Raw genomic sequence first — 22,764 nt, 5'->3', positions numbered from 1 at the left:
ATACCTTGAGGTGGGTCTTCAATGATTAAATACTCTCTAATTTATCTTTATAATTTTTGTGTATGACAGACACAGAATTCACCTTTTGATAAATCAGATCATCAGTCCTTATTTTCGGATACCTCTAAATCATTTTGTATCTGTAGACATTTTCATTCATGGTGGGTTTTTACATTTATTTTTTGATTTTTGTTTTTCTTCACTTCTTTTTTAAACGTATTTTAGAGCAAGTGGGAAATCTTCCCAAAGCTGTCAAGTGAATTCTCATGCTAAGTTTCGTTCAATTATAGTAGTTGCTGAGTGGGTGTGCAAAAGGTGGAGGAGATGTAGACCCTGCCCTTAAGCATTTATAGTCACATTTTGGAAGCAGCGTGTGTGTATAGAGTTGGCAGTTGGAAACAGGAAAGGTCTGTGGGTCAGAGACATGGGGGAAGTTTTCAAAGAGAAAGAGGCTGACCTGGGTTCTTGAAGACTGAACAGGTTGTTTGTGCAGGCAGGGTGGGAACAGCATATTGTCCTGCGTGGACTCTGCCCCCGCTCAAAGCTCTGATTAGGGCCTAAGGTCACAGTAAATTGTCATAATTTTGTACTAAAGCCCTTTCTTTTAGCTAATTCTCTGAAACCACCTTGTGCACTTGTTTTAAAGCATAGTACCTTTTTCTTTTTTTGTTTTATTTCTAAAATAAAAAAGCTTCAATAGATGAAACAACCAACTCTGAAACTGATTTAAGTTTGGGAAAACCACCAGGACATATTAAGATCTAGTAGCAGCTGGGCGCAGTGGCTCACACCTGTAATCTCAGCACTTTGAGAGGCCAAGGCGGGCAGATCATGAGGTTGATCTAATTGGAGATTGAGACCATCCCAGCCAACATGGTGAAACTCCATCTCTACTGAAAATACAAAAATTAGCTGGATGTGGTGGCACATGCCTATAATCCCAGCTACTCGGGAGGCTAAGGCACGAGAATCACTTGAACCCAGGAGGCAGAGGTTGCAGCGAGCTGAGGTGGTGCCACTGCATTCCAGTCTGGTGACAGAGTGAGACTTCATCTCAAAAAAAAAAAAAAAAAAATCTAGTAGCTTTGAATTGTTGAATCACTTAAAGGCACTAATTTGGTTTTCAGTTGGTGTTAGCAGACATGTGGGTTTTTTTTCCTAAAAGATTTTTAATGATTTTAAATCAAATGAATCCAAAATGAAAGTAGATTACACCTTCTGAATTTGTAAGCACTTTAAAGTTGTTGGGAGCATAACTTCTAATAGGAAAGCCTTTGTTGTTATTTTGGATTTGCATGTTCTTCTAGACAAAGTTTTCTCCACCTTTGCACCATTGACAGTTGAGACTGGATGCCGCTATCCTTAGGGGACTGTCCTGTGTATGGTAGGATGTTTAGCAGCATCCCAGGTCTCTGTCCTCCAGTAGTATTTGCAGATATGTGATTGTTTAGACAACTTGACACAGCCTTTCTTTTTGGCATTCAAAAGTGACCAGTTCGATATCATGATTTTTAACTAAGGCTTATCTTAAAATACAATTATTTTGTCTGCCTTAAAAGGATACTTTCTCTTTTGCACTCATTGTTTTGGTTGACTTAAAACATGCATTCAAACTTACTTGTATTTGTTGACTGCTATTGTTTTAAAGCCAGTTTTAAATATAGGCTACAATGCTGAGAACAGTAGAATGAACTGTTTATTATTCTCACAATAAGCAATATTTTAAAGTGGTTCTATATATTTTATATTAATATACTCTAATCTTGCCTTGGTAGTTAATCATTTGTAGAATTTAAAAGCGAAGATTATTTACACTGCTTTTTCATTTCTTATATCTTGTGACGTGGTCATTTATACTGAATTATACTGAATTTAATACTTCTGGGATTGTTTTATCATCCCTGTCCTATGTTAGACAGTGTACAAAATGTGTTAGATTTGCTTCCAATATATACATACATATGTACATATTGTATCTAGAAGTTTAACCGTGAAGTATCAAGCACTTGAAATCTGGTTTCCATATCTGTCATGCCATTGAAATTGGTCTCCATTGAGCTACTAATTACAAAACCCACTTAATTTTGTTTCTTGTCCCTTAATTTTGATGCTTGTTGTTTGTCTTTAGAAATATACCAGAATTAATATTTTTTTCTCTTGGGTTCTACAACACTGCTTCTCCTGACCATCATCTATATTGTCTTTCCTTGACTCAAATTGATCCATCAGTTGCTCAATCGTTGTAGCCTACCCAGGCCGTGGCCTCAACCACCATTTAGTTCTCCCTCTGTCTGTCTTCCCTTGCCTCATACTCCTACAAGTGCCAGGTGTATCAGTCATGTTATTCTAGATGATGCTGCTGGAACAGACATTCTGGAATCTCAATGGCTAAAAGCAACAAAGCTTTATTTCTTAGTCATGCCACATGTTGTTCACTGTGGATCTGTAGGGGGTGGGTATAGAAGTTGTTCCTTTTTGCAGAAACTTATAATTTATGTAAACTTATAATTTAAAGTAAGATGCTGTATATGGAGGCAGTTGCCCACAATTGCCCAAGCCACGAACTCCAGCCTTAGGCACAAACTACAACTACTCTTCCCACTACCTCCTCTTGGCTCACAAAAGTAATGATGATGTCCAGGATTGGGCTGCCACCTAGTGGCTGTCAGAGGGTACTTCCCCACCCTTTTTACGGTGGCAGAAAATATTTCTCATACATGTAAATATTACCTTGACCTCATTAATTTTCATCTCTTTCCGAATTACTGTATAGTTACTGTAGAAAAACCTCTTCTTGCTCTTTTATGCCCATATAATTAGAAACCAACGCTAGGCAAGGCTGCTAATAAAAGAATAATTTTAGTGATATACCTTCTTACCAAACAAAGGGCCAATACAAGTTATGAAATTAAACTAGACACACCTCTTCTTCGAGGTGACGCCAAGCCAGCACCTGGGCCCGAAACTGGCCTGCAGTCCCTCAGCTTTGCCCACTGCCTTCCGACCCTGGACCTTCGCAAAGTGAACGAGCTTCAGGATTTTGTGAAAATGTATAAGCAGGATCCGAGCATTCTGCACACGGAGGAAATGTGCTTCCTGAGGGAGCGCGTGGAGAGCTTGGAGGTGAAGTACCACGTGCTACTCAGAAAGCTATTATAAATCAGAAGAAAATGCCAAGGAATTAAAAACAGGTAGTAAGAAGGTGGAGGAAAACATAGACACAGACGAGCCTTCAAGTGAGGAAAGTGATCTAGAAATTGATAACGAACCTGTGATTGAACCAGACACTGATGCCCCTCAAGAAACAGGAGATGGGGGCGAGGCCCGGTGGCTCATGCCTGTAATCCCAGCACTTTGGGAGGCTGAGGTGGGTGGATCGTATGTTAGGAGACCAGCCTGGCCAATGTGGTGAAATCCTGCCTCTACTAAAAATACAAAAAAAATTAGCTGGGCATGGTGATGCGTGCCTGTAATCCCAGCTATTTGGGAGGCTGAGGCAGGAGAATCACTTGAACCCGAGAGATGGAGGTTGCAGTGAGCCGAGATCACATCACCGCACTCCAGCCTTGGCGACAGAGTGAGACTCCATCTCAAAAAATAGAAATAAAAAGAAGTAAATAAATAAATTATTCTAGAATAGTGACTTTTTCTCTCCAGGGAGCCCTCAGAAATGCTTTGGGGTGCTGTGAGAGGGAGGAAAGGGACAGGAGAAGCCAGAGGGTAGACAGGGACCCAGGCAGACTACTAATCCCCTGTGTGGCCTGCCTCCCAACACCCGGCACATATGCCAAGGCAAGATAGTGACTCAGTGAGAACCAGCTTAGCGAATGCTAAATATGTGCCAGGCACTCACTAAGTAAAAGAGGTAAAAGAAAGTGATGAGCAGGAAGACAGTTACAAGCACCTGCAGGTGCTCACACATGCACCTAATCTGTGAGAAGAGTTAATGGCCTATGTAATAAGGGGAAAAGATATAAATGGAATTTCTAACTCTAACCTCTGGTGTTTTGGACTACGTACGCTCAGGAAACTGCTTAGAAAATGAGCTAAGAATAGTCATGCAGCAAACAGAAGAGCTCAGAATAAGCTCATAGTAATTTGTGTTTGCTTCTGTTTTATAGATTGAGAAAACCATAAGCTCTTTTAGAAGCACTAGTTCAGCAGAAGGATTTTACTATCCTACATTTGTGGTTTTCAGGCCTCTCCCCTTTTCCTGAGTGATGAAAGCCTTTTCATAGGAAGTTGCGTGATACAGAGTCAGAACAGGAAACAGATAAAGAGTGGTGTGGATTTTGGTAGGGGTGGCAAAGCCTGTTTGTAGAACTTGATGTTTGTGATGTTCACTCTTAGATTTATGATTGCCCCAAAAGCTTTGCCCCAAAAACTAGTTTTCCCATGGAAGCACTTAAGGCAGCCCTGCCGAAGATGCTCCTCCCGCGCATGTGGCACAAAAGCTGTTCAGACACCCCACTAGCAGATGTGCTTGTCACCAACTCCAGCAAGGTTAATTACATTGCAGGTTTTTTGCCCAATATAAGCAGATTGATAATATTCTAGAAGAAAAGTCACAAAACTGTTGGCCAGCAGGCATATTTGCAAAGAAGTCAAAAATCATTTGAGCCAACACTGAAAAATTGGGGAGATTTCATACAACAGTTGGAGATTCTTGCTTCTCAGGAGACTGGCAGCACTTGGTGCCACTGAGTGGTTGCAGCTTTCAGATGGCTCTGAGGTGTTGAGTTTGCCACTGCCTTTACCACTCCTTCTTTTTAGATGCCTGTTTTGTTAACATTCATTTGGGAAATGCATCTGGTCTGTGTAGGTCTTTTTGTTGTGTTTTGATATTGTCTTACCATTTCAAGATTAAAGATCAGGGTGGTTGTGGTAGCTCACGCCTGTAATCCCAGCGCTTTGGGAGGCCAAGGCAGGTGGATCACCTGAGGTCAGGAGGTGGAGACCAGCCTGGCCAACATGGTGAAACACTGTCTCTACTAAAAATAAAAAAATCAGCTGGCCGTGGTGATGCACTCCTGTAGTCCCAGCCACTTGGGAGGCTGAGGAAGGAGAATCGTTTGAACCCTGGAGGTGGAGGTAGAGGTGAGCCAAGATCGCGCCACTGCACTCCAGCCTGGCGACACAGCGAGACTCTGTCTCAAAAAAAAAAAAAAAAAAAGGAAAGATTAAAGAGCAGACTGGGAATTTGAAGGTGCCTCATCCTTGAGACTCAAGTCTTTTCATGTGTAATCCTCTTGTTATTTGATAGTTGCAGTTGTATTCAGAGGCCAGTGTAGCGCTTCTAAAACTGAATAACCCCAAGGATTTTCAAGAATTGAATAAGCAAACTAAGAAGAACATGACCATTGATGGAAAGGAACTGACCATAAGTCCTGCATATTTATTATGGGATCTGAGTGCCATCAGCCAGGTAAGGGATGCACAGAAGCTTTTACAATCCAAATCAAGGGTTAGGATGTTAAAAATATGTAAGTTACTATATTAGAAGAGGAAAGGGGACTTACAGAGAGGTGAGTTGATTGGAACTTTTCTAATTTTCCAGTCACTGCCATTGGTTTGGTATTAACTGAAGTGACCTAGAATCAGATCCAAGAACCTTTTTTATAAAGTGTGTTAGAGAAATGCTGTCTCTTTGAATTTTGGGTTTAAAAATATATATACTGAATCTTCTGCATTTTTTATAATGTTTAAAATTAAGACTCCATTGTTAAAAGTCTACCAGAGCACCTTGAGAGCAGATGGGGCAGAGGGAAAGGACAAAGAGGAGGAGGTATGACTTAAGGGGTATTTCACATCTTCATGTGCCAAGTGTTTTTCTCAGTCTAAGCAGGATGAAGACATCTCTGCCAGTCGTTTTGAAGATAACGAAGAACTGAAGTACTCACTGCGATCTATTGAGAAGCATGCACCATGGGTTCGGAATATTTTCATTGTCACCAACGGGCAGATTCCATCCTGGCTGAACCTTGACAATCCTCGAGTGACAATAGTAACACACCAGGTACAAGACTTTCTAAAAATTACGAGACTGTGGTTTCTAATTCTGCTCCTTTAGTGTGGTACAGGGATTTCCATAATTTCATTCTCTTTACCCTTCTACCTCCATTTCTGCCTTTCTTTAGCTCTTCATTGCCTTCCCTTCCTTCCTTTCAAAAACTAAACCAAACCCAAACAGCTCTCATTCACTCTCTTTTTTTGTTTGTTGTTGTTAAAAGGATGTTTTTCGAAATTTGAGCCACTTGCCTACCTTTAGTTCACCTGCTATTGAAAGTCACATTCATCGCATCGAAGGGCTGTCCCAGAAGTTTATCTACCTAAATGATGATGTCATGTTTGGGAAGGATGTCTGGCCAGATGATTTTTACAGTCACTCCAAAGGCCAAAAGGTGAGTGCCTAAGAGGAGGGGGGATGTCTAGTGTGGAAGTCACTTAGCAAATCAGAAAATCAGTGCACATACTACTATAGTCAAATATCACACAGGCCAGGCACGGTGGCTTACACCTATAATCCCAGTACTTTGGGAGGGAGAGGTGGGTGGATCACTTGACCCTAGGAGTTTGAGACCAGCTTGGGAAGCATAGGGAGACAAATAATTGTTTTACTTTACAAAAAGTAAAACAATTATTTGGGCCCAGTGGAATACTCATGTAGTCTCAGCTACTTGGGTGTTGGGGGGCAGTCGGGGGAGTGGGGGGTCACCAGCCAAGATGAGAAGATTGTTTGAGCTTGAATGTTGAGGCTGCAGTGAGCTGTGATTGTACCACTGCACCCCAGCTTGGGTGACAGAGTGAGAACCTGATCTTGAAAAATAAAATAAAATAAAATATATATATATGATCAAATAATCATTTTTGAGTGCTAAGCTGAGAAGTCAACAATTAAGAACACTACAGTTAGAAATTTGCTTTCCTCCATTCTTAGACACCCAGGATCCTCACTTTTCCCCAACCATCTAAATTTTCTACTACGATAGCAGAAAAAATAAAATCACTGTGAAACAGAAAATCATGGTTAGAATGTCAGCAAAATGGCCAAAATAGAAAGTTAACTCAAGTTAGTGCTGAAAGCTATAGATGAAATTTCATTTAAGGCAGCCTGTTGCACTCTAACTTTGTTGAGAGGTGGGATGGAGAAGTGGTTAAGAGTGCAGACTTGGGGGCCAACTCTTCAGGATGACCTTGGGTCTCTTCTTCTGTGTTTTCTCTCTACTTCTGTGTTTTCTGTCTGCATAGTGGGGAAAGTACAAAAACCCCTGTAGCATTGTTGGAAGGGTTCAGTGATAAGTTAGAGACTTATCACCGTAAACTTATAAGTTATAAAACTCTGCAAGTAAGTGCTAATAACAAAACTACTTTGTCTGTTATTGTTTATGCTACCCAACCAGGCCCATTCTCCTGTTCCCCTATTGACCTGTCTCCTCTGTATCAGATTGTAGGGCTAAAAGTTGAGCTTGTGGCTTAACAAGGGGACAAACACAAGATCAATGACTGTGTAGTGCTTTTGCTGCTGACAGGTGTGCCTTGGTGCTGAGGCGTGTGAGCATAGGAGGCTTAAATCAGATGGGATAGGGAAGAACGCCCATCCGAATTGACACGTACTTTGAAGAACAAGTAAGAGTTAGTTTAGGTGAAAAAAGATATTCCAATTAGACAGAATATGCAAAGGCACAGAGATTTTTAAAGAGGAGTGTATTTTTTTTCAATGATTTTAAATTTAAAAAGTAACCATGTACCCCATCACTCATTTTTAGAGCAGGTGAATGCACAGCTCAGAATGCTGTGCCGATTAATTTATCACAGGGTCTTATGCATGAAGATAGAGGATATTGTCTCTCAGCTTTGAGACAAGATTGTGCACAAATACACTGATGAGCTACTGATAGTTGTTGCAGAAAAGCAGTGACCGTGCATACTTCCCACTAGCTTTGACATGCTTTGGTACTTGCAGTCAAGTCTGGCATGGTGCTACTTTATTTCACAGTAGATTATCAAAGCATGTTGTGAGAGGCTAATCCATGAGTTGAATCCTTGTCTGCTTTCCTTGAGTAATGGAAAAAAGTAAATATGCTCAGTAAGAACGGTCAACACAGCAGGATCTAAACAATGACTATAGGTACAGGCAAACTTAAAGCGCTTGTGAGTGTGAACACTCAGCCCTTTGAAAATTTTAATCTTTCTAGAGACTTAATTTCTTTTTATAAAGGGAATCGTAAGAACAAAACGTATCAGAAGCCAGAAGTCATTTTATTTTCTCTTTGGTTTTATCGTAGGTTTATTTGACATGGCCTGTGCCAAACTGTGCCGAGGGCTGCCCCGGTTCCTGGATTAAAGATGGCTATTGTGACAAGGCTTGTAATAATTCAGCCTGCGATTGGGATGGTGGCGATTGCTCTGGTAAGGATGTGTTAAACTGTCATTCGTTCATTTTTATGGACTATTTTCTTCTTAATCATTATTGAACATGTACTATAGATGTAACCAAACATTCTTTATGTATTAATAAAGAATCAGTAATGCTGGACATGGTGGCTCGAACTTATAATCCAGTGCTTTGCAAAGCTGAGCTGGGAGGATTGCTTGAGGCCAGGAGTTCAAATCCAGCCTGGGCAACATAATAAGACCCCATCTCTATCAAAAAAAATTAGCCAAGTGTGGTGGTGCACACCTGTAGTCCTAGGTGCTTGGGAGGCTAAGGCAGGAGGATCACTTGAGCCTAGGAGTCCGAGGCTGCCGTGAGCTGTGATTGCGCCTCTGTACTCCAACCTGGGCGGCAGAGTGACACCCTGTCTCCAAAAAAGAAAATAAATATATATATATATATGTATGTGTGTGTATATATATATATAAGTAATCAGTAGACTCTTTGGAGGTGGTAATTAGTGCTCCCATGTGGCCCAGTTTATTCATTGTTGAGGGCATTGAACAAGAGAAAATACACTTGAAAATGTCTTCTTATTTAAAATATGAAAATCTGGAATATACTTAGTTCTATAAACCCAAGAGCAAGCATCACTCTCACTGGTTCTTATAGGAGCTCACTGCTGGTCGCCGTCAGCAGCGGATTATGATAGGTCACAGAATGACTAAAGACTTGCAAAAGAAATAAGTATTTTCCTCAGCAACTCTTCTGCCTCCCTCACATACTTATATTTTGACTTACTGATAATAGCAATTTGTTACATTTACTTACTGCCTTTCAGTTATAAAGCATGAAATGTATAGAGCATTATTCATTATATTCACTTGAATTTTGTTTGTCACCTGAGAGAGAGTATGTACACAAATGTTATCATCCCCATTTCCATATGAAGAAACGGATTTGGAAATGCTTGCATATTGGAGAAAACAAAGCTTCAAGTTGTATTTCAGTCAGATATGTCAGATGCTCTTTAACTGTGGGGAGAGAATACAGATGTACAAAGTAGATCTGTGTAGACCAGAGAAGTCAGTCTCTACTAGAACATTAGCATTTGATAACAAGGGGTATCAAACACGATACCCACATTTGGACATGTTTTTGGCAGTTCTGATAGTCACAGTCTTTAGAATAATCTCTTTTTGTTTTCGTGCTCCTCCATTTCTGTCAGCACGTGGCCCTTGAGCAAATGTAAGGCCTGTACTTGTAGGTTGCACAGCTACAAAATGCCAGGGCCTGTTCATCATGCTTCTGTCAAGTGACTCCCTTTTCAGTTTATTTTCTTCTTAAGGTACATGAGATCTTTTACTAAAGAATGAGGTGAACCTTTTCTGACTAAAACTTACACATCAACCTTGAAAACATTAATATGAAATACAGAACTGTCTTTTTTGTTTGTTTTTTGAGATGGAGTTTCAATCTTGTTGCCCAGGCTGGAGTGCAGTGGTGTAATCTTGACTCACTGCAACCTCCACCTCCTGGGTTCAAGCAATTCTCTCACCTCAGCCTCCCGAGTAGTTGGGATTACAGGTGCCCACCACCATGCCCAGCTAATTTTTGTGTTTTTAGCAGAGATGGGGTTTACCGTGTTGACCAGGCTGGTCTCAAACTCCTGACCTTAGGTGATCCAGCCGCCTCGGCCTCCCAAAGTGTTGAGATTACAGGCGTGAGCCACCGTGCCCAGTTCAGAACTGTCTTTCAAAATTGTAATTACAGCAAGATTCCTTCTTCTTCCTCCACTCTACAGGTAACAGTGGAGGGAGTCGCTATATTGCAGGAGGTGGAGGTACTGGGAGTATTGGAGTTGGACAGCCCTGGCAGTTTGGTGGAGGAATGAACAGTGTCTCTTACTGTAATCAGGGATGTGCAAATTCCTGGCTTGCTGATAAGTTCTGTGACCAAGCGTGCAATGTCTTGTCCTGTGGGTTTGATGCTGGCGACTGTGGGCAAGGTATGTTTACTGCCAAACAAACAAGAATAGGAGAATAAAAAATCCTTGACAGGTAGAGTTTTGAATGGCTTTTGTTATTTACAATAATGATTCTCTGTGTATCCTTTTTCCAGCCTTACATTCAAACTAGTTATAAAAGTAAGAGAACAACATAAATCACTAAAGAGGATCTTTTCCTGTTATTCTTGCAATCTGGTGTTTTGTTTTGTTTTGTTTTGACCAAGCAGATTTACCTTAGCTGAAAATATGTGGTGAAGTTTTAATTTGGAAACAAAAATTTTTTGTTTTTTTTTTTTGTTGGATTGGATTTTGTTGGTAGCATATAAATGGAGTTTGTTTTGGCAGAAAGTTTTTTTCAAATGGATAAAAACATGGAAATTGATTATTGTAATTTATTGTTAAGAATCATACCATATCTCTATAATGAGTCAGGATCACTATTTCATGGTAATTATTGTGACTGCCTCAGATAGTAAAATGAGCCCTGTACCAGTAACTGTTGTATTAGGATATCTGGTTATTTTGAAATTAAAGTCACTCTTAGAAAGTGAAAACTCAGTGCTTACTTCAGCAGCACATATACTAAAATTAGAACAGTTTAGGCATGAGTATGGCCCCTGCACAAGGATGATGTGCAGATTCATGATACATTCCTTATTATTTTTTTTTAAAGAAAGTGAAAACTCAGACCCAAAGAATTAAAGGAAAACAGAGGAAAAATGCCTAGTTTTTTAAAAAAATCATGTTTCTGTTTTTTCCTCTAGATCATTTTCATGAATTGTATAAAGTGACCCTTCTCCCAAACCAGACTCACTATATTATTCCAAAAGGTGAATGCCTGCCTTATTTCAGCTTTGCAGAAATAGCCAAAAGAGGAGTTGAAGGTGCCTATAGTGACAATCCAATAATTCGACATGCTTCTATTGCCAACAAGTGGAAAACCATCCACCTCATAATGCACAGCGGAATGAATGCCACCACCATACATTTTAATCTCACATTTCAAAATACAAATGATGAAGAGTTCAAAATCCAGATAACAGTGGAGGTGGACACAAGGGAGGGACCAAAACTGAATTCCACGGCCCAGAAAGGTTACGAAAATTTAGTTAGTCCCACAACACTTCTTCAGGAGGCGGAAATCCTTTTCGAGGATATTCCCAAAGAAAAACGCTTCCCGAAGTTCAGGAGACATGATGTTAACTCAACAAGGAGAGCCCAGGAAGAGGTGAAAATTCCCCTGGTAAATATTTCACTCCTTCCAAAAGAGGCCCAGTTGAGTCTCAATAAATTGGATTTGCAACTGGAACATGGAGACATCACTTTGAAAGGATACAATTTGTCCAAGTCAGCCTTGCTGAGATCATTTCTGATGAACTCACAGCATGCTAAAGTAAAAAATCAAGCTATAATAGCAGATGAAACAAATGACAGTTTGGTGACTCCACAGGAAAAACAGGTTCATAAAAGCATCTTGCCAAACAGCTTAGGAGTGTCTGAAAGATTACAGAGGTTGACTTTTCCTGCAGTGAGTGTAAAAGTGAATGGTCATGACCGGGGTCAGAATCCACCCCTGGACTTGGAGACCACAGCAAGATTTAGATCGGAAACTCACACCCAAAAAACTGTAGGTGGACATGTGACAAAAGAAAAGCCCTCATCTCTGATTGTTCCACTGGAAAGCCAGATGACAAAAGAAAAGAAAATCACAGGGAAAGAAAAAGAGAACAACAGAGTGGAGGAAAATGCCGAAAATCACATAGGCGTCACTGAAGTGTTACTTGGAAGAAAGCTGCAGCATTACACAGATAGTTACTTGGGCTTTTTGCCATGGGAGAAAAAAAAGTATTTCCAAGATCTTCTTGATGTAAGTTCCATCTAGCCTCATTCTTTCTCATGCTCAGGAAGGGTAAATAAATCTCATGATAATATCATTATAGCTACCATTTATTCAGCACTTCCCTGTGCTGGCCATGGAACTAAATGCTTTTCTTATGTGGTTTCATTTAATTTACCCAATAACCCTAATAATAAAAAATGCCATATGAAGGTATTTATTATTGCTATCCACATTTTGTAGTTTAGGAAACAGCCCAAGTGTGAATGAGTAAGGGATTTAGCCAGGGGCATACTTCAAGGAAGGAGAGTGGGAAGTGGCATGTTGTCTTGTCTTGACATTTCAGATCTGGTATTTCTCCAGCTTTACTGATGAAAAAACCCTGGAGTTCAATTAAGTTCATTAGCTTCCCCAACATTATAACAGCAAATCAGTGTGAGCCAAGCCTCAAAGTTGGAGTGCTCATCACCCTGTACTATGGCTTCACTGTGCTGTGGTGTCATCTGTACCTCTCCTCAGTGCTCTCACAGGGGAATGCAAGATGACAGGAACATAGCCATTGCTCGTGGAAGCTCAGGGACCAGTAGAGAAGACAAATTTGTGGGGAGATAACTGTAGCAAAGAGGTGTGTTTGTGTTGAGATATGGGCAAAAAGTCCAGAGGGGAGGACTCCTTAGCTCTGCCTAGAAGTACTGGGAAGGCATACAGGAGGAAGTTCCCTGTGGACTGACCTTCAAAGAGGTGGGAGTTGACAGACCAAGACAAAAATACACAGTCTAGGCTGGATAGTGAAGGCACACAGCCACGAGTGGGTGTTAGACTGGGAGAAAAGAGGGGGAAGGAGGAACTATGTCCTCAGCATTTTAGGAAGTATCTTGTGCCTTGCACATAAGGCATTTACAGATCTAATGAAGGACTGCAGTGTTCTTGACGATGTTTATTTCCTCAGTTTTCCCCCTTTTCTTTCCTTTCCTTTTTTTTTTTTTTTTTTTTTTGAGATGGAGTTTCGCTCTTTTTCCCAAGCTGGAGTGGTACAATGGCGTGATCTCGGCTCACTGCAATCTCTGCCTCCTAGGTTCAAGCGATTCTCCTGCCTCAGCCTCCTGAGTGGCTGGGATTACAGGCACATGCCAACACGCCCGGCCAATTTTTTGTATTTTTAGTGGAGACTGGGTTTCATCATGTTAGCCAGGCTGGTCTCGAACTCCTGATTTCAGGTGATCCGCCCGTCTTGGCCTCCCAAAGTGCTGGGACTACAGGCGTGAGCCACCACGCCCAGCTTCTTTCCTTTTTTTTTTTTTTTTTTTTTTGTAAATTTACAGAAGCATTATAGGCTAGTAGTAAAAATTGCAAGCAATTCAAAAAAATACAGTAAGAAAAGGAAAGTTCTTCCTTCTTCAGTCTCCCTCCTGGAGATAATCACTGTTAATAGTTTGATGGGTATTCTTCCAGTATCTTTCTGTAGCTATGCAAACATACCTATATGTACGTATGGTTATATATAGAGAAATATATATATATAGTGTAAATTTACATGTATTTCCCTGCAGTTGCCTTTTGATGTAGTATGTGGGCAAATGCCATTATTTATTTATTTATTTATTTATACCCATGCCAATGCTATTATTCTTTTTAATAGCTGCAGGTTAGTTATTTCCAATGTTTTGTGATTACAAATAGTGTCGCAGTGAATACTCTCGTACATATATCTTACACTTCAGTGAGTTTTAGTTCTGCAGGTAGGATTACTAGGTTTGCAGATATAAACTTTAAATATGTCTTTCTAAAATGTTGTACCACTTCATATTTCCACAAAAAGTATGCAGGAGTGCTTGCTTCACTGCAGTCTAACCAACACCAGTAAATATCAGTCTCCTTACATTTTTATCAGTTTGAGAAGCAAAAGTATTTCTGTAAAGTGTTTGAATGCTTTACCAATTTTCTTTGCCTATTTAGTTCTGCCACTTACTGGTTTTGATTTTATAATATTAAAACTATTATACGATGAAACCAAATTTGTTTCTAGTCCTTGTGCTTACAACTCAAGGACTTGCACATTTGATATCATCTGCAGAATTAGCTTGTTACTGAAAGTACTATCAAATTTATTGTAAATAAATTTTCTAAATGTTGCATTGAATTGGCTTTGAAATCTCACGGTCAATGACCAGTCCTTGAAGAATACCCTCCATATGTGACTGTTGTTACATAGATCTCCCTCGTACAGCTGTTGTTCTCAAACCAATATTGGTGATACGTGCACTGAAATCCAGTTGAGTCCTGCTAAATCCAGTTTAGATCCTTAAAGTGACCTGTTAATATGCATTGCATTTGCTCCTAATGGAGGGTTCATGACTAGTTATTACCACATTATATAAAATGTCTTGTAACAAAGTATACTTGTGCACTAAACATAATGCTGAGTTACATGTAGAATTCTTGTTTCAGGAAGAAGAGTCATTGAAGACACAATTGGCATACTTCACTGATAGCAAAAATACTGGGAGGCAACTGAAAGATACGTTTGCAGATTCCCTCAGATATGTAAATAAAATTCTAAATAGCAAGTTTGGATTCACATCACGGAAAGTCCCCGCTCACATGCCTCACATGATTGACCGGATTGTTATGCAAGAACTGCAAGATATGTAAGTCTTCCTCGTGTTTGAGTTGTTGGCTTGTGTTCAGAACTAAGGCTACTTGAAGTTTGCATATTTACCATACTAAATTTATGGCTCTAATATTTGATGACTAATATGTTAAAGGTATGATCTAAGTGGGAAAGAAAAAAGTCCATCTCTGCAAATGTTAGATACGGTACATACTTTGAATATCCAGAGTTTGTAATGTGTTATATTTGGACAGGTTCCCTGAAGAATTTGACAAGACGTCATTTCACAAAGTGCGCCATTCTGAGGATATGCAGTTTGCCTTCTCTTATTTTTACTATCTCATGAGTGCAGTTCAGCCACTGAATATATCTCAAGTCTTTGATGAAGTCGATACAGACCAATCTGGTGTCTTGTCTGACAGAGAAATCCGAACACTGGCTACCAGAATTCATGAACTGCCGTTAAGTTTGCAGGTGTCGTATTGTCTTATTCTAAACTTTTTGATATTTTAAATGAGAATTTTAATTCTGGTCAGGCGTGGTGGCTCACACCTGTAATCCCAGCACTTTGGGAGGCCTAGTCGGCTGAGCTCAGGAGTTCAAGACCAACCTGGGCAACACAGTGAAACCCCGTCTCTACTAAAAATACAAAAAATTTGCCAGACATGGTGGTATGCACCTGTCATTCCAGCTACTTGGAAGGCTGAAACAGGAGAATCGCTTCAACCTGGGGAGGTGGAGGTTGCAGTGAGCCAAGATCACGCCACTGCACTCCAGCCTGGGCAGCAGAGTCAGACTCTGTCTCAAAAAAAAGAGAAAATTTTAATTCTGACCATGTCCCTTTTTCCCCTACATATTTTAATTTATTGCAAGTAAAAATAACTCTTAATATTTACTGTGGGTATTCATAGCTAGTCTGTTTTAGTGCCAGAATTATAACCAAATTTGAAGTTCGTATTTTATGAAATTACTTTTTGTAGGTTTTCAGTAGAGATTGATCTTGTATTGTCTGGAAAAGAGCCAGACCATACCTGCATATAAGATTCTTGTGGTATATCCATTCTAGGACTTCAGATGTGGCTAACCAGAGATCTCAGCCAGGCCCCTCCTTCATGGCATCCTCTAGTCCCAGGAGTAGGAAACTAACTAATGGAGGTGCCCAGATAAATCTAGCTGCAGGGCATGATTTCTCCTGAGCCCTGGACCACCTTGTGTAAATGGGTATCTCAGAGACCAGAACGTTCTTTGAGATGAAGATGAAACATTTGTGTTGGCATTGTCTCATTCGGCTCTTCTTAGAGTGCCTTTTTCTTAAGAATCATATAGGCAAACTCTCTTCGAAGATAGCATTTAAACCATTTTTGGAAGCTTTCACTTAATTTTATTTTTAAAACCACAGTCATTACTTACAACGCACATAACAGGTTTATCTTCTTCTTTTTCTTTGTTAGGATTTGACAGGTCTGGAACACATGCTAATAAATTGCTCAAAAATGCTTCCTGCTGATATCACTCAGCTAAATAATATTCCACCAACTCAGGAAGCCTACTATGATCCCAATCTGGTAAGTGGAATGGTTTACTTTTATGTACAACAGAAAGTACATCCTTATCAAGTGTTATTTACAGCATTTCTGTATAGCACTTCAGAACTAGAAGCAGGCTGTATGGTTTTATATGGCTTTGTTGCAAAATAGTAGCACAGATAATCCAGAATCATTCATAGCTTGCTTTGGAATCTTCCTGTTCACCCCATAGATGCGTAATTTGGATTTGTTGCTTATATTCCATAAACAGATGTCCTGTTCGCTGAGGGTGACAGAAAATAGCCCCAGATTATTCTCATTGGCCAGAAAGAACAATCCTGAGGTTTAACAATCAAGAAAAATTCATCACATGGAATGTCATCGTTCATCAAAGCTCAATTGCTTTAATGCTGGCACTTACTCCATTTTACCAGTAGGGGCAGTGGGTGACTAACACACAACTACATTGGGATGTCATTTGGCTGAAATAATTGGAAGACTGTAGATTATGAGAGACATTTTAGTTTCAGAGAAGTTAAAATGTGAAGAAAATCGTAGAATTGATGAAATGAATATAATACAGCCATTAGATATTTTCTGTTAATTTTTTACTGATAAATGGAAAAATTCTTATATAATTAGGTGGGGGAAATAATGGGTACTATCATATAGACAGTATGAGTTGAACCTATAGAAATCCCGCAAGTACATATACAACACACATACCCCAAAAGACAACAGAAATGACAGTAGGTTAAATCACAGGTAGTTTTTAATATCCTTTTGTACACTAGAATTTTCACATTTTCTACAATGAGTAGATTTTGCTTTCATAATCAGAATAAAATGGTATTTTTAAAAAATTACTATCTTGCAAATCTTCAAGCCATGTATAAATAATGACTGCAGATAGGACACCTCCTCCCTCATGAGGGGACATAGTGTGACAAGTGGCAGCCATTGGTGAAAGAGGTCAGCATAGCAGCCATCAGAGCATACAGTATGAGTATTGCCTATCACATGTAGATTAGTTTAGCATATGGCATGGGTTAGTATATAGATATGTGCCACTTAAAAGCCAATTCTCTAAATGTGCTAAGACTTAACATTACTAAATTAATAAAGTTGAGATAAATAGAAGAGTAAGACCTGGTATCAGCCCTAAAGGAATTTGCTCTAGTGTGATTAACAGATAGGAATCAGCAGGTCAAGAATGAGACTAGGGCTGGGCACGGTGGCACATTCCTATAATCTCAGCACTTTGGGAGGCCCAGGTGGGTGGATCACCTGAGGTCAGGAGTTCAAGACCAGCCTGGCCAACATGGTGAAACCCCATCTATACTAAAAAATACAAAAATTGGCCAGGCACGATGGCTTATGCCTGTAATCCCACCACTTTGGGAGGCCAAGGCGGGCGGATCACTTGAGGTCAGGAGTTCGAGACCAGCCTGGCCAACATGGTGAAACCCCATATCTACTAAAAATACAAAAATGAGTTGAGTGTGGTGGCAGGTTCCTGTAATCCCAGCTTCTCAGGAGGCTGAGACAGGAGAATCACTTGAACCGGAGAGGCGGAAGTTGCGGTGAGCTGAGATCGCGCCACTGCACTCCAGCCTGGGCAATAGAGTGAGACTCCGTCTCAAAAAAAAAAGAAAAGAATGAGACTATGAGACTACTTGCGGGTTGGGAATTCACCAGATGCCTCACGTAGAGCTGGTATGCAGTCAGGCTGATAACAGAGGAGCAGCTTGTCTAGGTACTTCAGCAGTTTCTTTTGGGTTTTTGGCATGATCCAGTAGGATAAAGTACTTCAGGTTTGGTTTGTGAAAAATGCATTATAAACTATTATATAAATCATAGTAATTGTTTGCCAGTATGTTCTTAAATATGAAAAGATGTATATGTAGTCACAGTTGGTGTTTTCTTACTTCCGAAGAGAATAGAATCAAAGTTTTAAAAATCAGATCTTAGGACTAAATTGCCCTACTTTCAGCTCTGATGTGATATCTGATCTACTTATATTTTCTCATAGCCACCGGTCACTAAAAGTCTAGTAACAAACTGTAAACCAGTAACTGACAAAATCCACAAAGCATATAAGGACAAAAACAAATATAGGTAAGTAGTACACACATATTCCCTTTGTTTAGTATAAGAGTAATTACAAAGGTCTGGCTTTTTCATAAATCTACAATATTTTGTCTGTTAAACACTCTTCTAAAATTTATATGCGATTGTTTGCTGTAGTAGTATTAAAAGTTTAAGTTATTCCTGTGGATGTTGAGTCCACTACAGTTTTTAAAAATGTATTTTCTATTGAAGTTTTATTTTTTATATCCATGTAATTATTTAAACTCTTCAAATATGTTTGATAATTAGGTTTGAAATCATGGGAGAAGAAGAAATCGCTTTTAAAATGATTCGTACCAACGTTTCTCATGTGGTTGGCCAGTTGGATGACATAAGAAAAAACCCTAGGTATTGATTTTTATATATAATTTTTAATTATGCAAATAAACCTGAATAAAAGGCAGCAGGACTGGAGAGAAGGGAGTAGCTTATTTCTGTATGGAACAGACCAAAAGGCCTAACAGTGGAGGCAGTGTTGGGGGTTGAGTGAGAGATAGGAGTTGCAAGTTGAGGTGGGGTCCCCCATGCAGAGGGATGAGCCTGAACTTCTAAGAACTGGGTTTTATTAATAACAAGCTGTTCAGGGAGAGCCGGGGCAGATCTCATTGTGGGGAGGTGAGGCCAGGCAGCTGGGACATTCTAGAAATGCCTTTTTTAGAATTGTGGCATTTCTAAAAAGGTGCTTCCAGAACAGTTGTTTAGATGGTTAGATTTATCTTAGCAATTCAAAGTAAAGTTCAGATTAGGTTTTGAGGAAAAAGGAATGCTACCGTAAATGTGAACATTAATCCAGTATACTCCAGCCATCCTTTGGGGATGAATAAATTTTCAGGTTTACCTAAGCCTTAACAATTTCTTTACCAGCCCCTTAACTGTTACTTTAGCAGGTTTGATAAAATGTGCTAAAATATGCATTTTGAGTTTTAACTTTAGTGGGAAATAGGTGTTTCATCAACTTATTTGGAAAATAAAGACACTGGCATATAAACTATATATTTTTGAGATAGGATCTCACTCTGTTGCCCAAGCTGGAGTGCAGTAATGCAAACACAGCTCACTGTAGCCTCCACCTCCTGGGCTCAAGCAATCCTCCCACCTCAGCCTCTTGAGTAGCTAGAACCACAGGCATGAGCTGCTGCACCCAGCTAAAATCAGTATTTTAATTTCTGAGTCTTTTAAATGCATTAGGAGGTCTTTAGTTTTACCTCGCTGAAATTAGGATTCTAATTACAAATGATCAAAGATGTGAACCTTATAGACATTTTAAAGCCATTGTATTTTTTCTACAAATCCTGTTCTCGTTTGGAGGAGAAAGAAATTGGAATTTTCAAAAAAGTAAAAATATCTTTAACACCCATTTAGTGTCTTCAGTAATCCAGTAAAATACTTGATTTTTTACAAAATGTTTCTCACAAGCCAACCAAACCATAAGGTACAATAATAATTAGCCAGCATACAGCCCTCTTTGCATATGCTGTTCCCTCCACTTGAAGTGTACTGTTTTAATTTCTTAAAATAACTTTAGCTTTTAAGAACCAATTTTGATGGGAGTACAGACTTCCCCCTATTTTCTTGATGAGCTCTCTCATTTATGAGTAGTAATAATGTGAGAATTTGCAGTTTTTAGTTGTGGCTGATACTTGTAGGTCTTTGTGCCAGTTTGAAAGTTACTGGGTTAGAGTATTCATAGACATTTTCATGGTACTTAAAGGGACAGGGGTTTAGTAGAAAGACACATGGCAAGCCAGGCTTTTCCCACAGTTTGCCAGGCCCAGCTGCTGCTTGTGTACCTGAACAGATTTTATCATTAACCCTTGTTTATGTTGTTTTGTTTTACTTTAATGAAGGCTTATTTTAAGTCAGGCGTGGAAAACTAGACTTCAGACTGACGTCAGCTCGAAGGACATGTTTATCCTGTTAACAGGGAGTCTGGGATAGACAATATCCAGGCTTTGTTTTTCTCTGACTTTCTTAGCTCTGCTTGTGTTGGCTTCATCATCAGGCCACAGACCATTAACACATTCAAGAACTTTACCATTGATTAAATAATATCATCTAATAGCCTGTCTTCACATTTCCCCAGTTGCCTCCAAATGCCCTTCATAGCTGTTGTCTGCCTCTTTTGTTTGTTTTTAAATCCAAGATACAGCCAAGGCTCATATATTATATTAGGTTGACATAGCTCTTTAGTATCCTTTAAAGCAGTCTCCAGGTTTAGAGAAAGATTAGTGAGCTCGCACATACCTGTCACTTGTCTTCCTTCTTCAGAAAGATTGAATCCTGATCGAATCCTTCTTCAGAAGGAAGACAAGTGATTTACATTTATTTACTTCCGTTTATATTTAACTTTGTTTCATCTAAACACACCCACTCCATCACTGCTACCTGATTAATATTAAGTGAATCTCAAACATTGTATCATTTTAGCTCCATATTTTTTGTATATATAACCACAATACCATTATCACCCTAAAAAAAAAATCAATAATGATTCCTTAATATGACCAACTACTTTGTCAATGTACACCTTTCACTCCTCTTAACTTTCATAAAGACTTATGTATTTTTTTTGGTTTTTAAGTTTGTTGGTTTGAAGTTAAATCTATGGGTTTTCCCTCCATCTATCTTTTTTTAACCATATAATTTTTTGCATGTATAGTATATGAAGAAATCTGATTATAGATTCTATAGCTATCTTATACTTTGTCCTTCTCTGATTGAATCCTAGTTGTTTAACATGTTTCTATGTCTCTTGTATTTCCCATAAATTAGTAGTTGGATCTGAAGGCTTGATTATCAGGTTTGATTTTTTTTTTTTTTAAATTTTGGTGAATCTACTTCAAAAGTATTGGCATACCTACAAGCCATTTTAATGGGCCCTCAGTTTAGTGACCTTTGCCTTGAAAGGAACTTGAAACAAGCAAGGAAGCACCACTGTAATCTGATTTTTTGCCAGAACTCTAGCATCTTACAACTTGGTTAGAGATATAGTAAGCAGAAATTATCAAATTCATAGAATCTGTAGCTATAAGGCACTGTCTGTCTCAATTATTTATATGATTTTTCTTTGTAATATAACTATCAGTTCAGAGAACTTGGTTTTGATTTTTTTTTTTTTTTAATCTTTTTGAACAGTCTCACTCTGTCATCCAGGCTGGAGTGCAAATGGTGCAATCTAAAGATTGCTCACTGCAACCTCTGCCTCCCGAGTTAAGCAATTCTTCTGCCTCATTCTTTTGAGTAGCTGGGATTACAGGCGCACCACCATGCCTGGCTAATTTTTTTGTATTTTTAGTAGAGACAGGGTTTCACCCTGTTGGCCAGGCTGGTCTCAAATTTCTGACTTCAAGTGATCAGCCTACCTTGATCTCCCAAGGTGCTGGGATTACAGGCATGAGCCACCACGCGTGGCCTTCAGAGAACTTGGTTTTAGGTACTTATGGATTATCTCTTTTTTTGCCTCACCGCAGCCTCTGCTTCCCAAGTTCAAGCGATTCTCCTGCCTCAGCTTCCCAAAGAGCTAGGACTACAGGCACGTGCCACCACATCTGGCTAATTTTTGTATTTGTAGTAGAGACGGGGTTTTGCCGTGTTGGTCACACTGGTCTCAAACTCCTGACCTCAGGTGATCTTCCTGCCTCTGCCTCCCAAAGTGCTAGGATTACAGGTGTGAACCACCATGCCTGGCCACTGATTGTCTTTCCTAGCTGCCAACAAAATATTCTAGTCAGTTAACTACATTTATTGAAGAATTAATTCAGGACACTCTAAAAAGAAGTCATTAAATTAATTTACTCCCATAGTTAAAAGGCCATCTACCCTAGTTCTCTTGTTTTATAGGTGAGGAATATCTAAAGAAAAACTGTATAGAACATCATTCCCCCAGAGAATCATATCAGCAAATATACCAACTTGGGACATAAGTCCATTTAAAATATATGTGGAATCCACATCCTTGTTTTGTTAGGTCAGGATTATCTGTATGTAACTAATAACCCTGGCTCTCTGTTATTTCAGGAAGTTTGTTTGCCTGAATGACAATATTGACCACAATCATAAAGATGCCCAGACAGTGAAGGCTGTTCTCAGGGACTTCTATGAATCCATGTTCCCCATACCTTCCCAGTTTGAGCTGCCAAGAGAGTATCGAAACCGTTTCCTTCATATGCATGAGCTGCAGGAATGGTAAATTCTCATGTTTTATATATGTGCATGTGTGTATGAGTGTATACATTATACATGCGTATGTATCTACATGTTAGTGATGAAATGTTTTTT

At 39.4% G+C, this 22,764-nt stretch overlaps 1 protein-coding gene across 1 annotated transcript in view; it reads left to right on the top strand.

Annotated features, from left to right (window-relative positions):
• GNPTAB (N-acetylglucosamine-1-phosphate transferase subunits alpha and beta) overlaps positions 1-22,741 on the top strand; it is a 77,105-nt gene extending 54,364 nt beyond the window's left edge. Inside the window, exons 8-19 of the mRNA XM_017893462.1 lie at positions 5,264-5,425; positions 5,837-6,016; positions 6,231-6,401; positions 8,286-8,409; positions 10,179-10,382; positions 11,147-12,249; positions 14,668-14,867; positions 15,085-15,304; positions 16,282-16,395; positions 18,389-18,474; positions 18,736-18,834; positions 22,504-22,741. Coding sequence (XP_017748951.1) covers positions 5,264-5,425; positions 5,837-6,016; positions 6,231-6,401; positions 8,286-8,409; positions 10,179-10,382; positions 11,147-12,249; positions 14,668-14,867; positions 15,085-15,304; positions 16,282-16,395; positions 18,389-18,474; positions 18,736-18,834; positions 22,504-22,675 — 2,835 coding nt within the window. The 3' untranslated portion in view covers positions 22,676-22,741. The remainder of the gene's footprint in view (positions 1-5,263; positions 5,426-5,836; positions 6,017-6,230; positions 6,402-8,285; positions 8,410-10,178; positions 10,383-11,146; positions 12,250-14,667; positions 14,868-15,084; positions 15,305-16,281; positions 16,396-18,388; positions 18,475-18,735; positions 18,835-22,503) is intronic.
• The last annotated feature ends 23 nt before the right edge of the window (positions 22,742-22,764 follow it).

The sequence above is a fragment of the Rhinopithecus bieti genome, unplaced genomic scaffold, assembly GCF_001698545.2.
Source record: "Rhinopithecus bieti isolate Rb0 unplaced genomic scaffold, ASM169854v2 scaffold_23898, whole genome shotgun sequence".
Classification (NCBI taxonomy): Eukaryota; Metazoa; Chordata; class Mammalia; order Primates; family Cercopithecidae; genus Rhinopithecus; species Rhinopithecus bieti.
This window is presented reverse-complemented; position numbering and strand designations above follow the sequence as displayed.